The 18,288-nt window shown below is 30.5% G+C and overlaps 1 protein-coding gene across 1 annotated transcript; it reads left to right on the forward strand.

The window, feature by feature from the left end:
- The first annotated feature begins 10,876 nt into the window (after positions 1–10,876).
- On the forward strand, positions 10,877–17,127 carry LOC108327797 (subtilisin-like protease Glyma18g48580). The gene is made up of 11 exons (XM_017561503.2): positions 10,877–11,005; positions 11,147–11,256; positions 12,161–12,258; positions 12,350–12,505; positions 12,578–12,701; positions 13,084–13,630; positions 15,218–15,312; positions 15,424–15,672; positions 15,780–15,909; positions 16,034–16,250; positions 16,335–17,127. Exons 1-11 carry the CDS (start codon positions 10,916–10,918, stop codon positions 16,874–16,876), a joined length of 2,358 nt encoding a protein of 785 aa, XP_017416992.1. The 5' UTR covers positions 10,877–10,915; the 3' UTR covers positions 16,877–17,127.
- The last annotated feature ends 1,161 nt before the right edge of the window (positions 17,128–18,288 follow it).

Below are 18,288 nucleotides of genomic sequence, written 5' to 3' on the forward strand. Positions count from 1 at the left end.
TGGTGAAACTATAATGTGCTTATATGTGGCATGAGTGGACCCTTCTGACATGACTTCACTAAAACTTTTCAACAAGAAAAGTTATTCACACAAGTACCAATCTCCAACATGATTTTTCTATCTGCACAAAAAGAAGAAATCATACATGGCATTGTCAAGAACCGAAAAGATTCCTATCTTGTCAAATGTGGCCGCGATAATGGGTACACTTGGAAGTGTAGAGTTGAAATCTGACAAAAGGAAACAGATTTAGGTGATTAGAATTGTAGTAGAACCTCATAAAGTGTGTTTTAAGAATGGTATCTATCATCATAACTTTGACTCAAGGATGATATATAAGTAATGATGTTGGCATATTGATAATGTTAAGATGGGAACAACCACCAGCAGCCTTTGCCATTGCACATTTCTTCCTTTTCAGATTCTCCAGAAAGCCCAAAATTTGGTATTTTTCACTTGATATGTCTGACAAAAATTTATAACAATTTGATGCTATAACAGAGATTATCTGTTTCATGTCTAGAGCTATTGAGAAATATCAAGGCAAACCCAGTACTTTCTTTCATTAGTTATGCTGATTAATTGCAATTAACAGAATAATCTACATGTTCATTAAATTGATTTTCATTGCCATTTTTCTTTTCAACTATTGAAATTATTATTTAAATTAATCGTGATTTTAATCTCAATGATAATCATGATTAGTTCTGTTAATTAATATTGGTTTTGTGTTGACTGGTTATTTTCATCATTTAATTAAACTTCATTGTTTAATTTTATTTTGTTGTAAGACATGGAATATTTATTCCAATGTATGTTGAATGGCAAATACATTTTTGTTACAAATTAAACTTCAATTATACATGAAATTTATAAGATGATTATGTTAGTAAATGTTTAAATCTATAACCTGCAAAAGCATTAGAAAAATAAAGTTTTTAATAAAGAAAAAGGTTTAATGTTTCGGTAGACCCTATTTTCGTTCAAAATCTCAGATTGATTCTCTTCTTTTTCAGCATCTCAATTGGGTCTTTATTTTGTGAAAATTGCAACAATTAGATCCTTGTCGTTAGATTGAGTTTAACCATGTATGGTTGACATGACACGCTGACGTGAAATTTTATTTTTTTATTAAACATTAAACTGAGCCAAGTTATCATCCTTGACACATTATTATCTTCTACCCCCAGAAATCCTAGCATTTCCCCTACCATCCATCGTCGGACCACCAATAACAAAGCTGCCGCAATGTTATGTCAACCATACGTTAATGTCGTTGGACCAAATTTAATGACAGAGGTCTAATTGTTGCAATTTTCATAAAATAAGAACTCAATTGAGACGCCGAAAAAAAAGAGAATCAATTTAAGATTTTGGACAAAAATAATGACCTACCAAGTAAAAACGAAATAGAAGGGAAATGGGGATTGAGCGGTGGGTAGGGTCTTGGGTGAAAAAATGGTAGGTAGGAAAACAATGTTGGGAAAGTGATATATTTTTAGGAGGTTTGCAGAGTAATTGAAAATAGGATAATGAAAGTAGTTTAAATTATAAAGGATAATGAAAGTTAATATTAAAGTAATAATTTCTTTAGAATGTTACAGGACTGATGTGATTAATGATCATTTCTTAATATCTTAAGAAAATTGTGTTTTCCATTGAGCTAATGTTGAAGAGTCTAACAGAGTTAGAATAAAAAAGAGAGGTTTAAATTTTTTTATTTGTGTTTTATGAGAAGTTCAAAACAAAGAAGATGTAACACTCTGGATGAAACAAATCATACTAGATACCAATTCGATTTTGATTACACCATCTAAAGAGAAAGAGTCCTTATCAATGGACTCACGTTCAAAAGAAGATTATGACACAAGAAAATTTTATGCATTTATATGCTAAATTTGGTGTTGTCAATAAACAAGGATATTAAGAGAATAAATCACTCTATACAAACTGAATTTACTGTTACAATGAATGAATTAGATTTATATTTCCTCTTTTATGTTGTGATTGTTTATTATCTTATAATATAAATATAAATTAATAATAAAGAAACTGTATATTTGTATCTCTTACGAAGACGAATTAAAAAACAAACACACACACACACATATATATATATATATATATATATATATATATATATATATATATATATATATATATATATATATATATATATATATATATATATATATATATATATATTCTTTTCACATAATCTCGTTTATAAGGGGAAAAAAAGTTTACATAAAATTTATGAAATTACACATTTATTCTTCAATTTATATGATAAATTTTATATGTGAAAACAATGTAACATGTTATATTATATATCCAACATAATCGAATGTTTATATGTTACGTTATATGCGTAAAATAATTGATTACATTATATAATATTTTAAAATAATATAAATAAAATATTAAAATAAGAATAATAAAATCATAAATAATTATAATATAAAATATTAATTAAATTAAATTAAAATAATAATATGAATAAAATTATAAAATAATAAAAATAAAAATAATAAGAAATTTATAAAATAATAATAGTAATAGTAAAATTATTAATAAATCATAAAATAATAAAATTAAAAATAATGGTAGTAATAACTAATTTATAATAATATAATAATAAAATCATAAAATAATAAAATAATATTCATAAAAATTGATAAAAACAATAACAAAAGTAATTTATAAAATAATAATAGAATTGTAATTCGATATTTGATTCAACATTTAATTAAAGTTAATTTTTAATACTAAGGATATTTATAAATATAAAATCTTACAATTTTTTTTAAAATTTATTATACGGATCAAATCACTTATAAACTTTATTTTTCCTTCGTTCTCTATCCACTTTCTGTTTTCTTTCACTCTCCACATATTTTTCCTTAATTTAAATAACTTCAAACTTTACAATTTTTTCCTTATTTCCTTTTTTTTCCCATACTTTCAAATCCACTTTGTAATCAATTAGAGATATCCTTTTAATCTTTCAAAAAACATTTTTTTAGTTAGAAATAAGAGTAAAAGTAAGAAAATATTAAGTGACTTAGCATAAAAAATTATTTGTGTTATTTATGCTGAGAGGAGATAAAATGGATCAATAAAAGTGATTCAATGTATTTATTGTAAATAAAAAATTATAGTAAAAATATTTATGTAATATTTAATATTATAATAAAACTTCTTAAGAATTTCTTAAAAGATACCTCAATAGAACTGAATTGGACTAAACTATATAAAAATCAAATGTTTTATTGTTTTTTCTATTAAACGTTTTACTAATAGCCTTTTTCTATAAGTTTTATGAAAATATTTTGAAGTTTTTTTTTAAGAAATCCCTTGTACCATTTACTTATATTGTTTTACAAAATTTTCAGCTAAAAGGGCTTTTAAACTTTATTAAACTTTCTCTTTTCTAAAAGGAACATTTATTTTCAATATGAACAAGTCCCCACTTAAATCTTTAAGAATGGTGTGTCAAGCAGTAATATAAAAAAAATGTTTATTTGTAAGTTTTAACCATTGCAAGTTAATTTAAAAATTTTCACCACAATGTAGTGCAAATAATTTCTTCATAGGTTTGATTGACAACAAATTCTTAATAGTACATACTATATACTGTACTCATGTTATACCACTTGAGACAATTTGAGCTTTTCCCAGATATATTTTTTTTATCACCAGCACTTTAAAATAAAATAAAAGTATTGTAAAACTATAAATGTATGACCAGACAAATCAAACACACTTACATATGGAATTCATTCAAAGCATTTTAGCCATAATTATTAGGGTTGAAAGTATCATCCAAAAATCCATTAAGATTTAAAGTTTTAAGAAGATATTAGAAATGGCAAGTGAATATTAGTTAAAAGCATTTAGACCATTAATTATTATAATGTGCAATTATTGTGGTGATGATTTTGTAAGATGTAGTTGTGAGATGTTTATGTGTGGTTAATTATGTAGATGAGTACACTTTTGAAAGTTTTGGTGAAAGAAACAAGCATACTGAAGAAATCTTTTTCCAAAGTTTGCATTATTAGGTCCCCACTTATCAAACCTCAACCACTTTAAGAAAAAAACGTATCATGCTTCAGAGAAAGGAACTATTGTCTTTTGGATCAATTTCATATCATTGATCCAAAGACAAAACAAAAAATAAAACACCTGTAAGATACAAATTTCGGAGAATAACATGAAAGAATGAAAAGATTAACAACATTCCGATGATCATGATGTCTTTATCAACTTGTTATTTCCAGATTAAAAAGCTCGTATGGGAAGCCATGAAAGAGGCTTTATTGGATACCATGATAGAAACAAATATGCAGAGAGAGAGAGAGAATTTGAGAATAAAACTGAATCTTCTTATAATACATTAATTTCCATAGAAAACCAGAAATGTTTATAATACATGCTCTGAACATAAAGGTTAGAACAATATATATACCAAAAAGTTGTTATAGTTAACAAAACTATCAATCATATTAACAAACTCACAGTATAAACTCAGATACACTAGTAACAAGGGTCACTGGAAATCATTTTGTGATGAAAAGGTACCGAAGCCTAGTTCAAGTTGGAGTTATTATGTACAAAATTATGTTTTTCTTTTTGCCTTCTTAATGCTTCAACTTGAATGTTCTTTCATAAGTCTACTAAAACATATGTTAGAAGTGAATTTTAAGCCTAATTCAATCCCAAAAACTGGTTTATAAGATGAAATTTACATCCATTTATAAATTATGAATTGGTCTTATCTCTAGTCGACGTGGCACTTCTAATAAAATATTTCATGTTAATTTCCATTTATCTCAAACACATAATTATCTCTTGTTGTGTTTTATCAACATACATTTTGCAAATAATATTATTTTTAACACGAATTAATTCTACAAAAATCTCTATAAAAAACAATATTTTATTGGCTATGGTTTCGGCGTAGCGTCGAGATCAATTCTTTTTTTATCTGATCTTCCAATTCCAACTCCAACTCCAAATTAGGTTAAAACTTCTCTAATAGTATGTGTTTTTTACTGTTCAATTAAACTGAAAAAGTATAAATACATAATAAATCTGTTTAGTATTTATAGATTTGAAAAATAATCTTATTTAACTTTAACATAATCATTTTTAACATTAATTTTCGTTTAACTCAATCAACCACTCAACTAGCTGATCAACTCTTTTGGAGTTAGAATCTGAATCTTTCGGTTTTCTCTTGACTGAACTTCATACTATACACAACTACTTTCATTTATCCTCTTTCATTACATTTAGAGATTCTTGTTCTAAATTCTTACATTAAAATTGATATATGTGATTAATACTTTCATCCATTATGGACCACATTCCTCCTACACAAACATGTTGCCATGTGTTTGTACTTTATTATCTTTTTGTTGCATAACTTTAATCATTATTAAAAAATATATATTTACTAGGTCGATAGATATAATTATTTTTGTTTTTGAGTACGATCGGGACCACCACTTCATTGATAGATTTTGAAGCATATGAGTGGCTTTACGTAGTATTAAATATTCAACTTTCGGACGCACTAACCTAATACGGGAAACATCGTTTTTGGTGCACTCACCTTTCTTTTTTCTCCTTTACAAAAACAGGTGTGGACCAAATACTATAATAATCTAAATATTTTTATGCAAACAAAATTACCTTACACTTCCTTTCGTAGTTACACCAAATATTACAGAGAGCAGGTTTGATTGAATTGTTCTGTGAAAAAAGAAAAAGAACTTAGTAAATATTCATGAAAAGGTGGTTGATGTATGTTTTCAACACAATGTAATTAAATATATTGTGTAAAAAAATAAAAAACTTTCAAGCTGTGTTAATATTATCATATAAATAATTAAATTAACAACAGTAAAAATAATTACTAAAATTATTCTTACTAAATAACATTATGTACATACAGGATAACGTCTATGTTTTCTCCAGCGAAATATTTACTTACAAAATAAATAAAAAAATATTTCAAATAAAATTATAAAACTTATTTATATTTAATTTCATAATTATAATAATAATAAAAAATATTATTATAAAAATAAGAAAAATATCTAAAAATAATTACTTAAAAAGTGATATTAATAAAATCGTTATTTTAATTATAAAAAATTATTAAAAAGGTAAAATTGAAAATTAAATATATGGAAAAATAAATCTCCTTTATATGTAGATATAGATAAATAAAATATATATTTTTTTACCGAAATAATATATCTTTTCAATTATTTCTTGTCTTTTTTTTTTCTTTCCCCTTTTCTTTCTCTTTTTTACCAAATGGAGTTTTAACTTAAAAAAAGTTGAACTACTTATGTGTACCCACACATCCACCTTTATGAAAAGAACAATATATCTTCATTCATTAAATAAAAGTATTGAATGGAAAAGAATTTCTTAAAACATTGTTGTTTGTTTACTACTACAAGGTTTATGAATAGTAGGTGAGAGAACAAAAAATCACTTTTTTCGAAATAAAATAACATGAGAGGTACCACTGTTACATTATGGTTTTATTTGTGGAATGGTACAAGGGACTTTTGTTTTGAATTTTAGATGCTTGAAGTTGGAAAAACAACTTTAATTTAGTTTTCTAAAACCAGCCTTTTATAAAAATAATGTTTTCCATGATATATTGACCAAGTTTTCAATAAAAAAATCTTTCAAGAAAATATATTTAATTTTACGTTCCAGTATAATAAAGAAATTGTAATTCATGTATCTCTTACAAAAGAGAAACAAAATTTTCTTTCAACGTTATTAAATTAAATAGGTTATATATAATTAAATATAACAGAAGATAGTAATATAATACTTAGTTAAAAAAGGCTATCACTTTTATTATTTTATCATTGCAAACAATTATTTATTTACCCACATTATGCATATTAGTGATTAAAGTGTTTCATTTTGTAATACAAAGCAAATATATTGTTTTGAAACAACCATACACCAAAAATAGAAAATAAAATTTAAATTTTTTTCTCATGACAAAAAAATTAAATTTTACTTTTTTATTTTTAATTTTAAAAATTATTCCCCTAACTCTTTAAGAGACAAAACAATTATGTACTCTACGATGGCACAAAATTTATAGTAATCTTTATCACTTCAACTTTTTTCACTTGAGGGCTTTACTCTGTGTACTACCTCATCTTAGCCATTAAATTTACATCTAGAAGTTACTCTTAACTCAAGGTATAAAATATAGGTTTAATCATTGGTGAAGTCCTTATTTGAAATGAGAATCTCAAATTGATCTTTTTCTTTTTTGGTGTCTTAATTGAATCTTTATTTTGTAAAAATTGCAACAATTACATATTTGCCGTTAAATTGGGCCTAACGGTGTTATAGGTAAGTTGACGTGACATGGTGATGTTGGCTTTAAATGACGTTACACACCCAATCAACCAATGGGAGGCAGCCACCTCATCAGATCTTGTCACGTCAACTTCATCTCTTCCACCAGAAACCCTAATATTCACTTTCTCCTTCCTTATGCCGCCATTAATATCCCTAAGCCAACAACCACCTCCTGTCACCACGAGCTCCACCAAAAACTTGATAACTTTTTGGTAAGTATACCAAATCTTACAAGTAATACAGTGAATAAGTAAAGTATCGTTCTTCCAAGGGAATTTGAGTCACATTATTCTTTTTAAGATTATTTATCAAAATCAATTAACGAGGATAACATTTTGATTTCAATTTGTGAAAATGGCATAGAATTAACAGTGTAAAAATTTAAGATTGTAAAATTTGAATAAATATCACCAGAATTGGTCTTTGACTAACATTATAGTAACATCCTGAACAAAATACTTCTCTATTCAAGCATTCACATAAGTGTATCTTGATTTAATTCCTTAAAACAAGTTCTAAAATTATCTATTAAATTATTAATTCCTTAATTAATTTAACAGATAACTTTGCATTACGTTCAGATGTTGAGAATGACCAAAAGCACAGAAGTTATTCCTAGCGTAGTTACTTTTAGTTGTTTTTCTAACGTTTCTGTTCTAAAAATACTTTCCAGTACAAAAGAACGTTTAAAATTAATTATACTTCCGTATAATTATAAGCAAGTCAAGAAAAGCACAAGAACAATCACATATATTGCATAGGAAAATTACATTAATGTATTGTCATACAACCAATTCCAATGAACAGAAAAACTAGTCTCTCCTAGACATCTAGAATGTATTCTTTCAGCAATTCCTTGCAGAAAGTGTAGTCTTGATGCCTTGAAGTGTCTCCTGAAGTTCTCCAGTATTTTTCGTGCTCTGCTTGTGTGTTAGAAGATATTTTTTGTCTTTCTATCACGTCTTTTTAAACCACTTAACTTCATTAATTCGCTTAGCGCACATGTGTGTATGCGCTGTGCAAATTTTCTTAACTGCCACATTTCAACTGATGTTATTCGCTCAGCGCACATGTGTGTATGCGCTGTGTGAATTTTCTTAACTGCCGCACTTCAACTAATGTTATTCGCTCAGCGCACATGTATTGGTGCGCTGTGCGAATGTACTCCTTCTAGCAGTGCAATTTACGGCTTGCGCTTTGCGAGAATTGGCTAACAACAGTCTAAATAATACAACCTTTCCTGTACAATGTTTAACATAACGTTCTACTACCTATTACAACTTTTCAATGAGGAACAACATGAATAATTACAAGATTGAGCTCATTTATAAGTGTAAAAACAACTCTTTTTCACACTTATCAATGTGTCGCCACAATCCTTCAAGAACCCTAATCGCGAGCTTCTCAAATCCTTCATCTCTAGAAACCTGTAGCAAATTAGAAACCCAATTAACCCCAATTTTTAGAAACTCTCAAAAGAACCACGACAGCACCACCAATTTCATTACGAACTTAGGCCACTGTGACGCAATTAGTTCACATCAGTAACCATTCTCTTCGTCGCAGAACCACCACAACCATGGAAAACAACCACCATGAGCATCCATTTGCACACAGAGAAACCTAGAACCAAAAGAAAAACCCAATAGCAAACATAACCCACCATCTTTTTCGCAACCTACGAAACCAATTAGCGCACCACTGTGAAAACTCTTCCTCGTGCATCCACAAAATCGGACCACCGTGACTCACCCAGATTGCAATCAATCTTCGCCTTCCAAAGCGAATCCCCAAACCCAATCACAAGTTTGTCTACCTAGTTTGCGTAAACCACGCCTCTGTCTTCCTCGAGCAACCACCACTGTGAAGCCAACCTCCATTCTCGTTCCCAAATCGCACTTGCACAGAAAACCCAGAAACCAATAAATTGCACTCAAGCAATCCATGAACCATTCTTCCTCACGAACACCATAAAACCCATTTATTATCGCACCACCACGAGTTCTATAGCCAGAATTCGCGAAATCCTAACTTGCAATAAAAGAACCAAGCAAGAAACCCAGAATTGTGACTTTGTGCCACCATCAGCGAACAACACCCTTCTTCGCGATGCAATCAACCCCTCTACACAAACCTTAATCTGTGCAACATCAGCATGCCACGTCATTTAAAAAACTAACAAAATTAACATCAGCATATCCCGTCAAATTGAGTATAACATTGTTAAACACAATTTAGCAGTAGAAGTATAATTATTGTAATTTTCATAAAATAAAAAGAAAATTAATTTGAGATTCTCATTCCCAAATAAGGACTTCTCGGGAATGATTAAACCTAAAATATATTATATATTAAATATGAAAGATTGATACGTTATTATTACAGTTATCTTCTTCATTTTTAAGTTTATTTAAAACACAAGGTATTAAATTTAATTGCATTTTATGCATATTGACGTGTTTTTTTATAAATTTGAAATTTAACATCCAGTTATAACGGAAGATACGTAGTAATTAATATATATTTAAATTATAAATTTAAAATTAATTTAATTTTATAAAATTAGTTTAGCTAGATATAATTTATATTCTCATATATACTATAATTTAATCTTATCTAATTAATATGTGTACTAAAACAAAACTGAATTTTTACGTTTATTATTTTTGTCTTTTTATAATTGTTTTAGGTTAAATATAAATTCGAAAAAGGTGAATTTACGTTTATTTCGTCTGCTCTTGTGCAATGGAGGCCCTACAAAGGTCACAACTCATGCCACCCTCATTTGTAGGTGCTTTTGTCTTCACAATGTGAAAGAGAAGGTGGAAAAGAAGTTGGTGTTATGGTTTTTTAAATCACTTTTTACATTTGATCTTCTTATCATACATTAATTTTAATTTTTATGTCTAATCCATTTAGGTCAAATATAAATCTGACGCATGAAAATTCGACATAAATTTATATCTAACTTAAATGAGTCAAACATAAAATATCTATAAAATTATAAAATATAAAAATTAAAAAATTATTTATCAAAATATCATCACACATTTTTCATGTTTTATTGAATATAGATTGGTTGACGTAAAATGTTATTTTTGCATTAGTGAATTAATTGTAGTATTAAATTCAAATATAAAAATGAACATCTTGTCGTAATAAATCCTAGTAATAATAATAATATAAATTTTATAATTCTTATATCATATTAAAATGATAAATTTAAATTTAATTGAATCGTGTATTAATCTTAAAATGAAATATACTGCTACTTTTATAATGAAATATGTTATTATAAAAAGAATAAATGAGCTAAAAGAAAGTTTTAGAGAGAGATTGACGAAGAAAAGAAAAAGTTCAGTTGTCTCCTTATTATATTTTAAAAGCAAAAGCCATGTCATGCACATTTCCCAAAGATCAAAAGAGAAGATTTAAGGGCTAACAAACAAAGATGTCCTATAAATATGCATTTCATAGCTGGTAGGCATCATCACAAGAAAACATGGGCAGCTCCATTTTTCTCCTCCGCCTTATACTTACCTCCTTTCTTCTTTTCACTTTCTTCCTCGAAACAGTTCATGGCACCAGAAAGGCAATCAAACTGCTTTTTTGCTTATTGCTCATTCATCTGACACCAAAATTGTAGCACCAAATTATGATGATGATTTTTCTTGTGATGTTGCTCATCATTCATCATTGCTTATATTTCACCAATGTTTGATCTTGTTTGCAGAGTTACATTGTATACTTGGGAGCACACTCTCATGGTTCCAGCCCTACTTCTGTTGACCTCCAAACTGCTACTTTTTCTCATTATCATTTACTAGCTTCAACCCTCGGAAGGTATCAAATCATGGTTTCTTCTGTAATTTTTTTTTATCAATTATTGTCCTGTTATACATTCAACTTTCAAGACCCAATCATATATTGTTATTCTCATATTGTTTTTATTCAGTAGTTATTCGTTCCACTAACTTTAATTTCATAATTTTACATAAAAAAATAAATTTATAAAATAAAATAATAAATTTCAATTGTTAATGTTTTCCTTGTTAATATAACTTTATTTATTCACAGAGAAATTTAAATAAAAAATGAGTAACAATCAATCATATATATAGATTAGATATCATATATAGTACTGTCTTTGTCCCATTAATAAACAAATTAAACTGTCTAAATCCATACTCACGTGCTTTTAATATCCTACCGTGGATTACCCACATGTTTGGGGGTAAGACTTTTACCATTTCTACTGATATTATGTTTAAGGATAAAAATACATTGTTAGAAAGAAAAAAGAATCCCATTAAAAAAATGAATATATATCTGTACCAATAATGATTATATGAATAATCGAAAAACCATTAAAATAGCTATGAATAACAATGATTGATAAAATTAATGAATATTTACGCTATTAATATAACTACGCGACAAAAATCATTGGAAGAATCTTTTTGGAGATTGACTATAAATAATTTACTCTAACTTTTACTCAGTACGTCCTCTGCTGATAAAAAACAAGCTTAGTACGTCTTTCTCGCGTAGCCTTTTACAGTTCAAGCATGTAAACTAAGTAAGTATATTAACTTAATTGCGTTGAAATTAAACTTATTTGATTAGAATGCATAGTACACAAACTAACAATCATAAAAGGTTCTTAATAAGGTCTGTGACATAACAAAGAAATGAACATATAATAGTAGTAGGATGAATGCATGACGTGTAATTAATGGTTTGACAGTGAAGAGAAAGCGAAAGAGGCAGTTATTTACTCATACAACAAACACATAAATGGGTTTGCAGCAATGCTGGAAGAGGAAGAAGCAGCAGATATTGGCAGTGAGTATGCTAGCTTCCATTCATTACCTATTCTTTTTAATTTTGTTTTGTTTAATATTTGTTTATGACAAAAGTGTTTGGAACGAGGCAGAAAACCCTAACGTGGTGTCAGTGTTCTTGAGCAAAAAACATGAACTGCATACTACCCGCTCATGGGAATTTCTTGGACTACAGAGAAATGGTAAGAACTCTGCATGGCAGAAGGGAAGCTTTGGTGAAAATACAATAATTGCAAACATCGACACTGGTAAGCTTAGTTATCTATTATTTGCATGGGAATTTATGTGCATTCTTTAGTCCTGAATTTGGCGTTGAATAGGTGTTTGGCCAGAGTCCGAGAGCTTCAGTGATAAAGGATATGGTCCTGTTCCCTCCAAATGGCGTGGGGGTAATGTTTGTCAGATTAACAAACTTCCACGCTCTAAGGCAAATCTATGCAACAGGTTCTTCTTCTCTTTTACCCTTTCTTTTTCTTCAATATATATTACAAATTCTGAAATAGTAAGGACTTATAACTTCAAAAAGAAATGACAATAATTGGAGACAAAATAAGAAATTATAATTTCGTGGGACCTTTTACAAACTGTTTCTATCCTTGGGAGACATAATTCATCGTTCATTTGTTTTATAATGTTTGATTTCGTGTCTCTAAGTACTTTACAAGTCCACCACCTTTCTCTTTCTCTTTTTCTTTTTCAACTATCTTTATACTTTGTCCCAAGTTTCTTACATTATTCAATTTATACATAGATATCGTATTCAAAACCATGTATTATCTGTCTTTTTTTTAGATATTGTTAATAATATGCTCGTGCGTATGAACAGAAAGCTGATAGGAGCAAGATTCTTCAACAAAGCTTTCCAGGCTTACAATGGCGAACTTGTTCCATCGCTGCAAACAGCGCGTGATTTCATGGGGCACGGGACCCACACTCTATCAACCGCTGGGGGCAATTTCGTCCGAGGCGCAAGCGTATTTGCGGTGGGCAACGGCACCGCAAAGGGTGGGTCCCCTAGAGCACGAGTTGCAGCGTACAAAGTGTGTTGGTCTCTGACGGACCCTGCCGGTTGTTACGGCGCCGACGTGTTGGCTGCTATCGACCAAGCCATCGATGACGGCGTTGATGTCATCAATCTTTCAGTTGGTGGCAGTTACGTGGTGACCCCCGAAGGAATATTCACCGACGAAGTTTCCATCGGAGCCTTCCATGCCATTTCTAGAAATATCGTGGTAGTTGCCTCTGCCGGAAATAATGGACCAACACCTGGCTCTGTGGTCAATGTGGCTCCTTGGGTCTTCACCATCGCTGCTAGCACCATAGACAGAGATTTCAGCAGCAATTTAACCATTAACAACAATCAGCAAATCGAGGTACCATCCTCTCTAATTAAAACGTCTACGACTAATTGTTATTCTAACCTATCCATGAAAATATATATATATATATAAATCTATCAAGAAAGTGATAATCCTAATAACATCAAATATTTTGTGAAAGTATAAGATTTTTGAAGTAAAAGTATAATTTTCTTTTATTTGATATGTAGGAAAGAAAAGGAAAGAACAAAATTAATGGGCTCCACGTATGGAAAAACTTTCTTCATCACGTGGCCACTTCATAAGGCTAAAAAATCTATGAGAAAGTCTTCAATAATATATGCACTGCAAAATTTACATAGCTGGTCACCGACAAATGTTCTCGTTTAATATTTTATCCGTCGCTGTAAATTTTTTTACTGGTCTTATACCAATATTTCAAAGGGGAAACTACATTATTAATCTCATAATTTTGTTAAATTAAAATGGGTAGTATTGAAAAATACAACTTGGTTAGTGGTTGACAAAGTAAATCAAATGATGATGTTTTCAAAAGGCAAAAAGTTCATTAAAGGAAAATCGATAATTCAATATAACGTTTTTTAGGAAAGAGTTTAACGTACACAATTTTAAATGTGCTTTCTCACAATATATGAATATGCATTTTGGTTTTTTTTATTTTTTATTCCATGATTTAGTTTAATCTCCTACTTTACTCCATAATAATCAAATGGCAAAGTGACACTAAAGTCTCCTGATGTGATTGGTATACGTAGGACTGGTTTGTATCTAAGACTGATGGATACATGTGCACATACAATTGGTGTTGCTGTAAAGAGCTGACAAGTATAAATTTAACCACAGAAATTAATAAGAAAGGATGAATTTTAAATTTTTATACTAAATTGTCTTTTAAAATATGATTTTTTCTCTTTAAAAATTTGCAAAAGTCATCTTATTTTATTTTACTATTTTAGAAGTAGTATTTTTTAATTTACATAACGATGAATGAGTGCAATTTATATTAAGTTGTTCGTTGGTATACAACTTTGTTCTAATTAAATATATTTTCATTATTTAGTTCACAATTATCTCTTTTGAATTCTACAAGTTATTAAAACATATGGGAAACCATGGATAAAACAAAAATATAGAATCACATATAGTATTAATGTGAATATGAATATATTAATTTTCCTAGAGGTGAATATGATTGGTTCAAGTTACCATCAGTACAACAAGAACTTCACATGGGTTGTCCAAGATAACACGAACCATGACGTCGTTCTAATTGGAAATCTAGCAGAGATATATTGAAAAATTGAAGAAAAATGAGGGTCCCTCAAATAATTTCAGTTCTCCAAAGTTCTTTTTCTAACTGGATGGGTTAAAATGAATTGTGTCATCTAAATTGAGGTCCACATATCCTAATCAACTCAGACTGAAATTAGTTTATCAGAATATATAAACTTAGATTGACTCAAATCGATAATGGATCTAAATCGACTCGATTCAACTTTTTGCATTCGTTTTCTGTTTTCATTTTTACTTCTCTAATTTATTTTTTTTATAAATTTCTGGCATCATAACGTTGGTTTAGTGTTGTATATAATTTATTAAGTTTGTGTTATAAACTTGCAGGGAGCGAGTCTTTTTGTAAACTTGCCACCGAATCAGGCCTTTTCTCTGATCCTGTCCACAGATGCTAAACTTGCCAATGCAACATTTCGAGACGCGTAAGTACAAAATCTCACAGCCTTAATTTGCTTCAAACAACCTTTTTTATTAGAATATTAATGTTTCTTACACTGTTCTTGTTGTTGACATGTGTGTATATATTGGTGCAGTCAACTGTGTAGGCGTGGAACACTTGATCCTGCAAAAGTAAAGGGCAAAATAGTGCGTTGTATTCGAGATGGAAAGATAAAATCAGTTGCTGAGGGTAATGAAGCTCTTTCTTCAGGCGCACAGGGAATGATTTTGGGCAATCAAAAGCAAAATGGAAAAACAACTTTTGGCGAGCCTCATGTTCTCTCCACTGTGGGAACAAATGATGACCATGCAGGAGGACAGTCTGATTTTTTCTTAACTGCAACGTAACTATATATCCTTCATGCACTTCAAAATTGTTTAGCAGTTTTCAAATGACATCCTACAAAACATTTCCTCCATTTTTTATTCATGCACACGTACATTTTTGCAGGGACCCTATAGAATCAGGTGCTACCATAAGAATGTCCCCAGCAAGGACGTTATTTGGAAGAAAGCCAGCTCCAGTTATGGCTTCATTCTCATCTCGAGGACCCAATAAGATTCAACCATCAATACTCAAGGTGCAGCACGTCCACATTAGTTAATTAGTATATATTTGATTCATCTGTTATGATCAACTGTGTATATTTCTCTCTCTATGTGTTCGTGTTTTTTTATGAAACTCTTGTTTTATTTTGGTTTCAGCCCGATGTGACTGCACCTGGTGTGAACATACTTGCTGCCTACTCAGAATTCGCAAGTGCATCAACCTTGCTAACAGACAAACGTCGTGGGTTTAAATTCAATGTATTGCAAGGAACTTCTATGTCTTGCCCTCATGTTGCTGGCATCGCTGGACTTCTCAAAACACGTTATCCTAGTTGGAGTCCTGCTGCTATAAAATCAGCAATCATGACCACAGGTGTGAATCTCTAATTTCATAATTTCATAAGTTTTGGTTTTCTACCAAATTGTAACATAGTTAAGTATATATATACCTTTGCAGCAACCACACGAGACAACATAAACAGGCCAATACAGGATGCGTTTGCTAAAACACTGGCAACTCCCTTTGCTTATGGTTCAGGACATGTTCAACCTGACCTTGCCATAGATCCCGGCCTCGTTTACGATCTAGGCCTCACTGATTACTTGAACTTCTTATGCGCTTCTGGATACGACCAACAACTCATTTCTGCTCTCAATTTCAATAGAACTTTCATTTGTTCAGGCACTCACAGTGTGACAGATTTGAACTACCCTTCAATCACATTGCCAAATCTAGGCTTAAAAGCCGTAACCATTACTCGCACGGTAACGAATGTTGGAACACCAAGCACATACACTGCAACTGCCCAACTACCTGGATATAACATTGCCGTCGTGCCAAATTCCTTGACTTTCAATAAAATTGGTGAAAAGAAGACGTTCAAGGTGACTGTGCACGCAAGCAGTGTAACTAAGCGGAGAACTTATCAATTTGGAGAATTGCGATGGACAGATGGAAAACATATAGTAAGGAGTCCTATTACAGTAAAGCGCAGATGAAAAACTCTTCAATGGAGTTGGTTGAGTTGAGATCCTTGCTTATCATAGTAATTGCGTGGACGCGTGGAAAATCAGATGTAATTAAGTTTCACTCCAGCTAGGATCTCATCTCATGTTATGGTAATGGTTGTGTTGTTTTTTTTCTGGGATAATGTCTACGTGTTTGGTTTTTTCTCTATCTGTTATGATGTATTGTGTGCTTTATGTATAATAAGAACATTAATAATGGAGATTCAGGCAAGTTCGCATCACATGCCAACGTTCTTCTCAAACTAGATCACTCTTGAAGAATTAATCTTAGAATTTGAGTTTCATCTTATCCCAATGAAGACTAATCCAGTTCTAAATCAATCTTACATACATAATATAGTGGAGCTATATATATAACTAATTAATTAGGATCCCTAACACCTCCATTTCGTTGAAGATAAAATATTTCATCTTAATGATTTGTTTTAACTATTTTATGTTAAATATTTTAAAATAAGAGAGCAATGATAATGCACGTTAGTGTCACGCCCCAATAATTACTCCGCTGAGTCACCACTGTGCTCCCATTAATGCACCTTGACACGCACACCCTTCCATTTAAAACGCACTCACACTCACACTGCATGCATGCTGACAAGTGTCACTTTGGAGCGTTCTAAAACTTTAGTGGGATCCAAGTGGCAGCCGGCGAGTGGACGTTCGTCCTGCCTGGGAAGAGAAACTTGAATTTTCTGGAAAACTCTTCCCCTTCTCTGCACTCTTCATCTCCTTCCTCAAACTCTCTGACCTCTCAAATTCTCTACCTTCTCTCTAGAACCTCCAATCTTCTCTCTTCTGCAACTCACCATCCTTTGCTCCTTTCACGTTTCAGCACCGTGAGAAGCATCCCGGCACCGTGAGCTTTCCATCAAACCGAGCGGTTTTGGATTCTGAAACGGGTAAGTTTCACATCCTCAACTACTCTTCATTTTCAACATGCAAGCCTCGTTTTGAATTGCATGCACCTTCTCTAAACCGATATTGGTTTTCTATAATTTTAGTTTAAGGAGTTTTGGGGTTTGAACGTTAAGGGTAGAAGATTATACTGGAATATTGTTTTCTTTCTGAAGAGCGAGCGCGCGCTGCTTAATCCGGGTAAGGGAAGCTTATCAGAATTTAATTCATGTGATCTCTGTACTGCATGTGCGTGTGTGAAGTTTGAAAATATGATTATGATTCTGAGATGATATATGAAAAGTGATGCATGTATGTACTGAGAATTTTATGCTTGTGTATATGAATGATCTGTAAAGTTGTGCATTGTATGATCTTGGTATTGGATGATTGGATATGATTTTTAATTCAAAGCTTGAGAAGTATAAGATGTTTTATGATATGATTAAATGAATGTAAGTATACTGGAAAATAGGGTTACTGTATGC

The sequence above is a fragment of the Vigna angularis genome, chromosome 2 (assembly GCF_016808095.1).
Source record: "Vigna angularis cultivar LongXiaoDou No.4 chromosome 2, ASM1680809v1, whole genome shotgun sequence".
NCBI lineage: Eukaryota > Viridiplantae > Streptophyta > Magnoliopsida > Fabales > Fabaceae > Vigna > Vigna angularis.

Bases quoted from the DNA above. Each gene is read 5' to 3' on its own strand.
- LOC108327797 (XM_017561503.2), top strand. From the start codon at position 10,916: ATGGGCAGCTCCATTTTTCTCCTCCGCCTTATACTTACCTCCTTTCTT. The intron at 12,506-12,577 runs GTAAGCTTAGTT...GGCGTTGAATAG, and splicing joins AATTGCAAACATCGACACTG to GTGTTTGGCCAGAGTCCGAG. The intron at 15,910-16,033 runs GTGCAGCACGTC...TTTTGGTTTCAG, and splicing joins TTCAACCATCAATACTCAAG to CCCGATGTGACTGCACCTGG.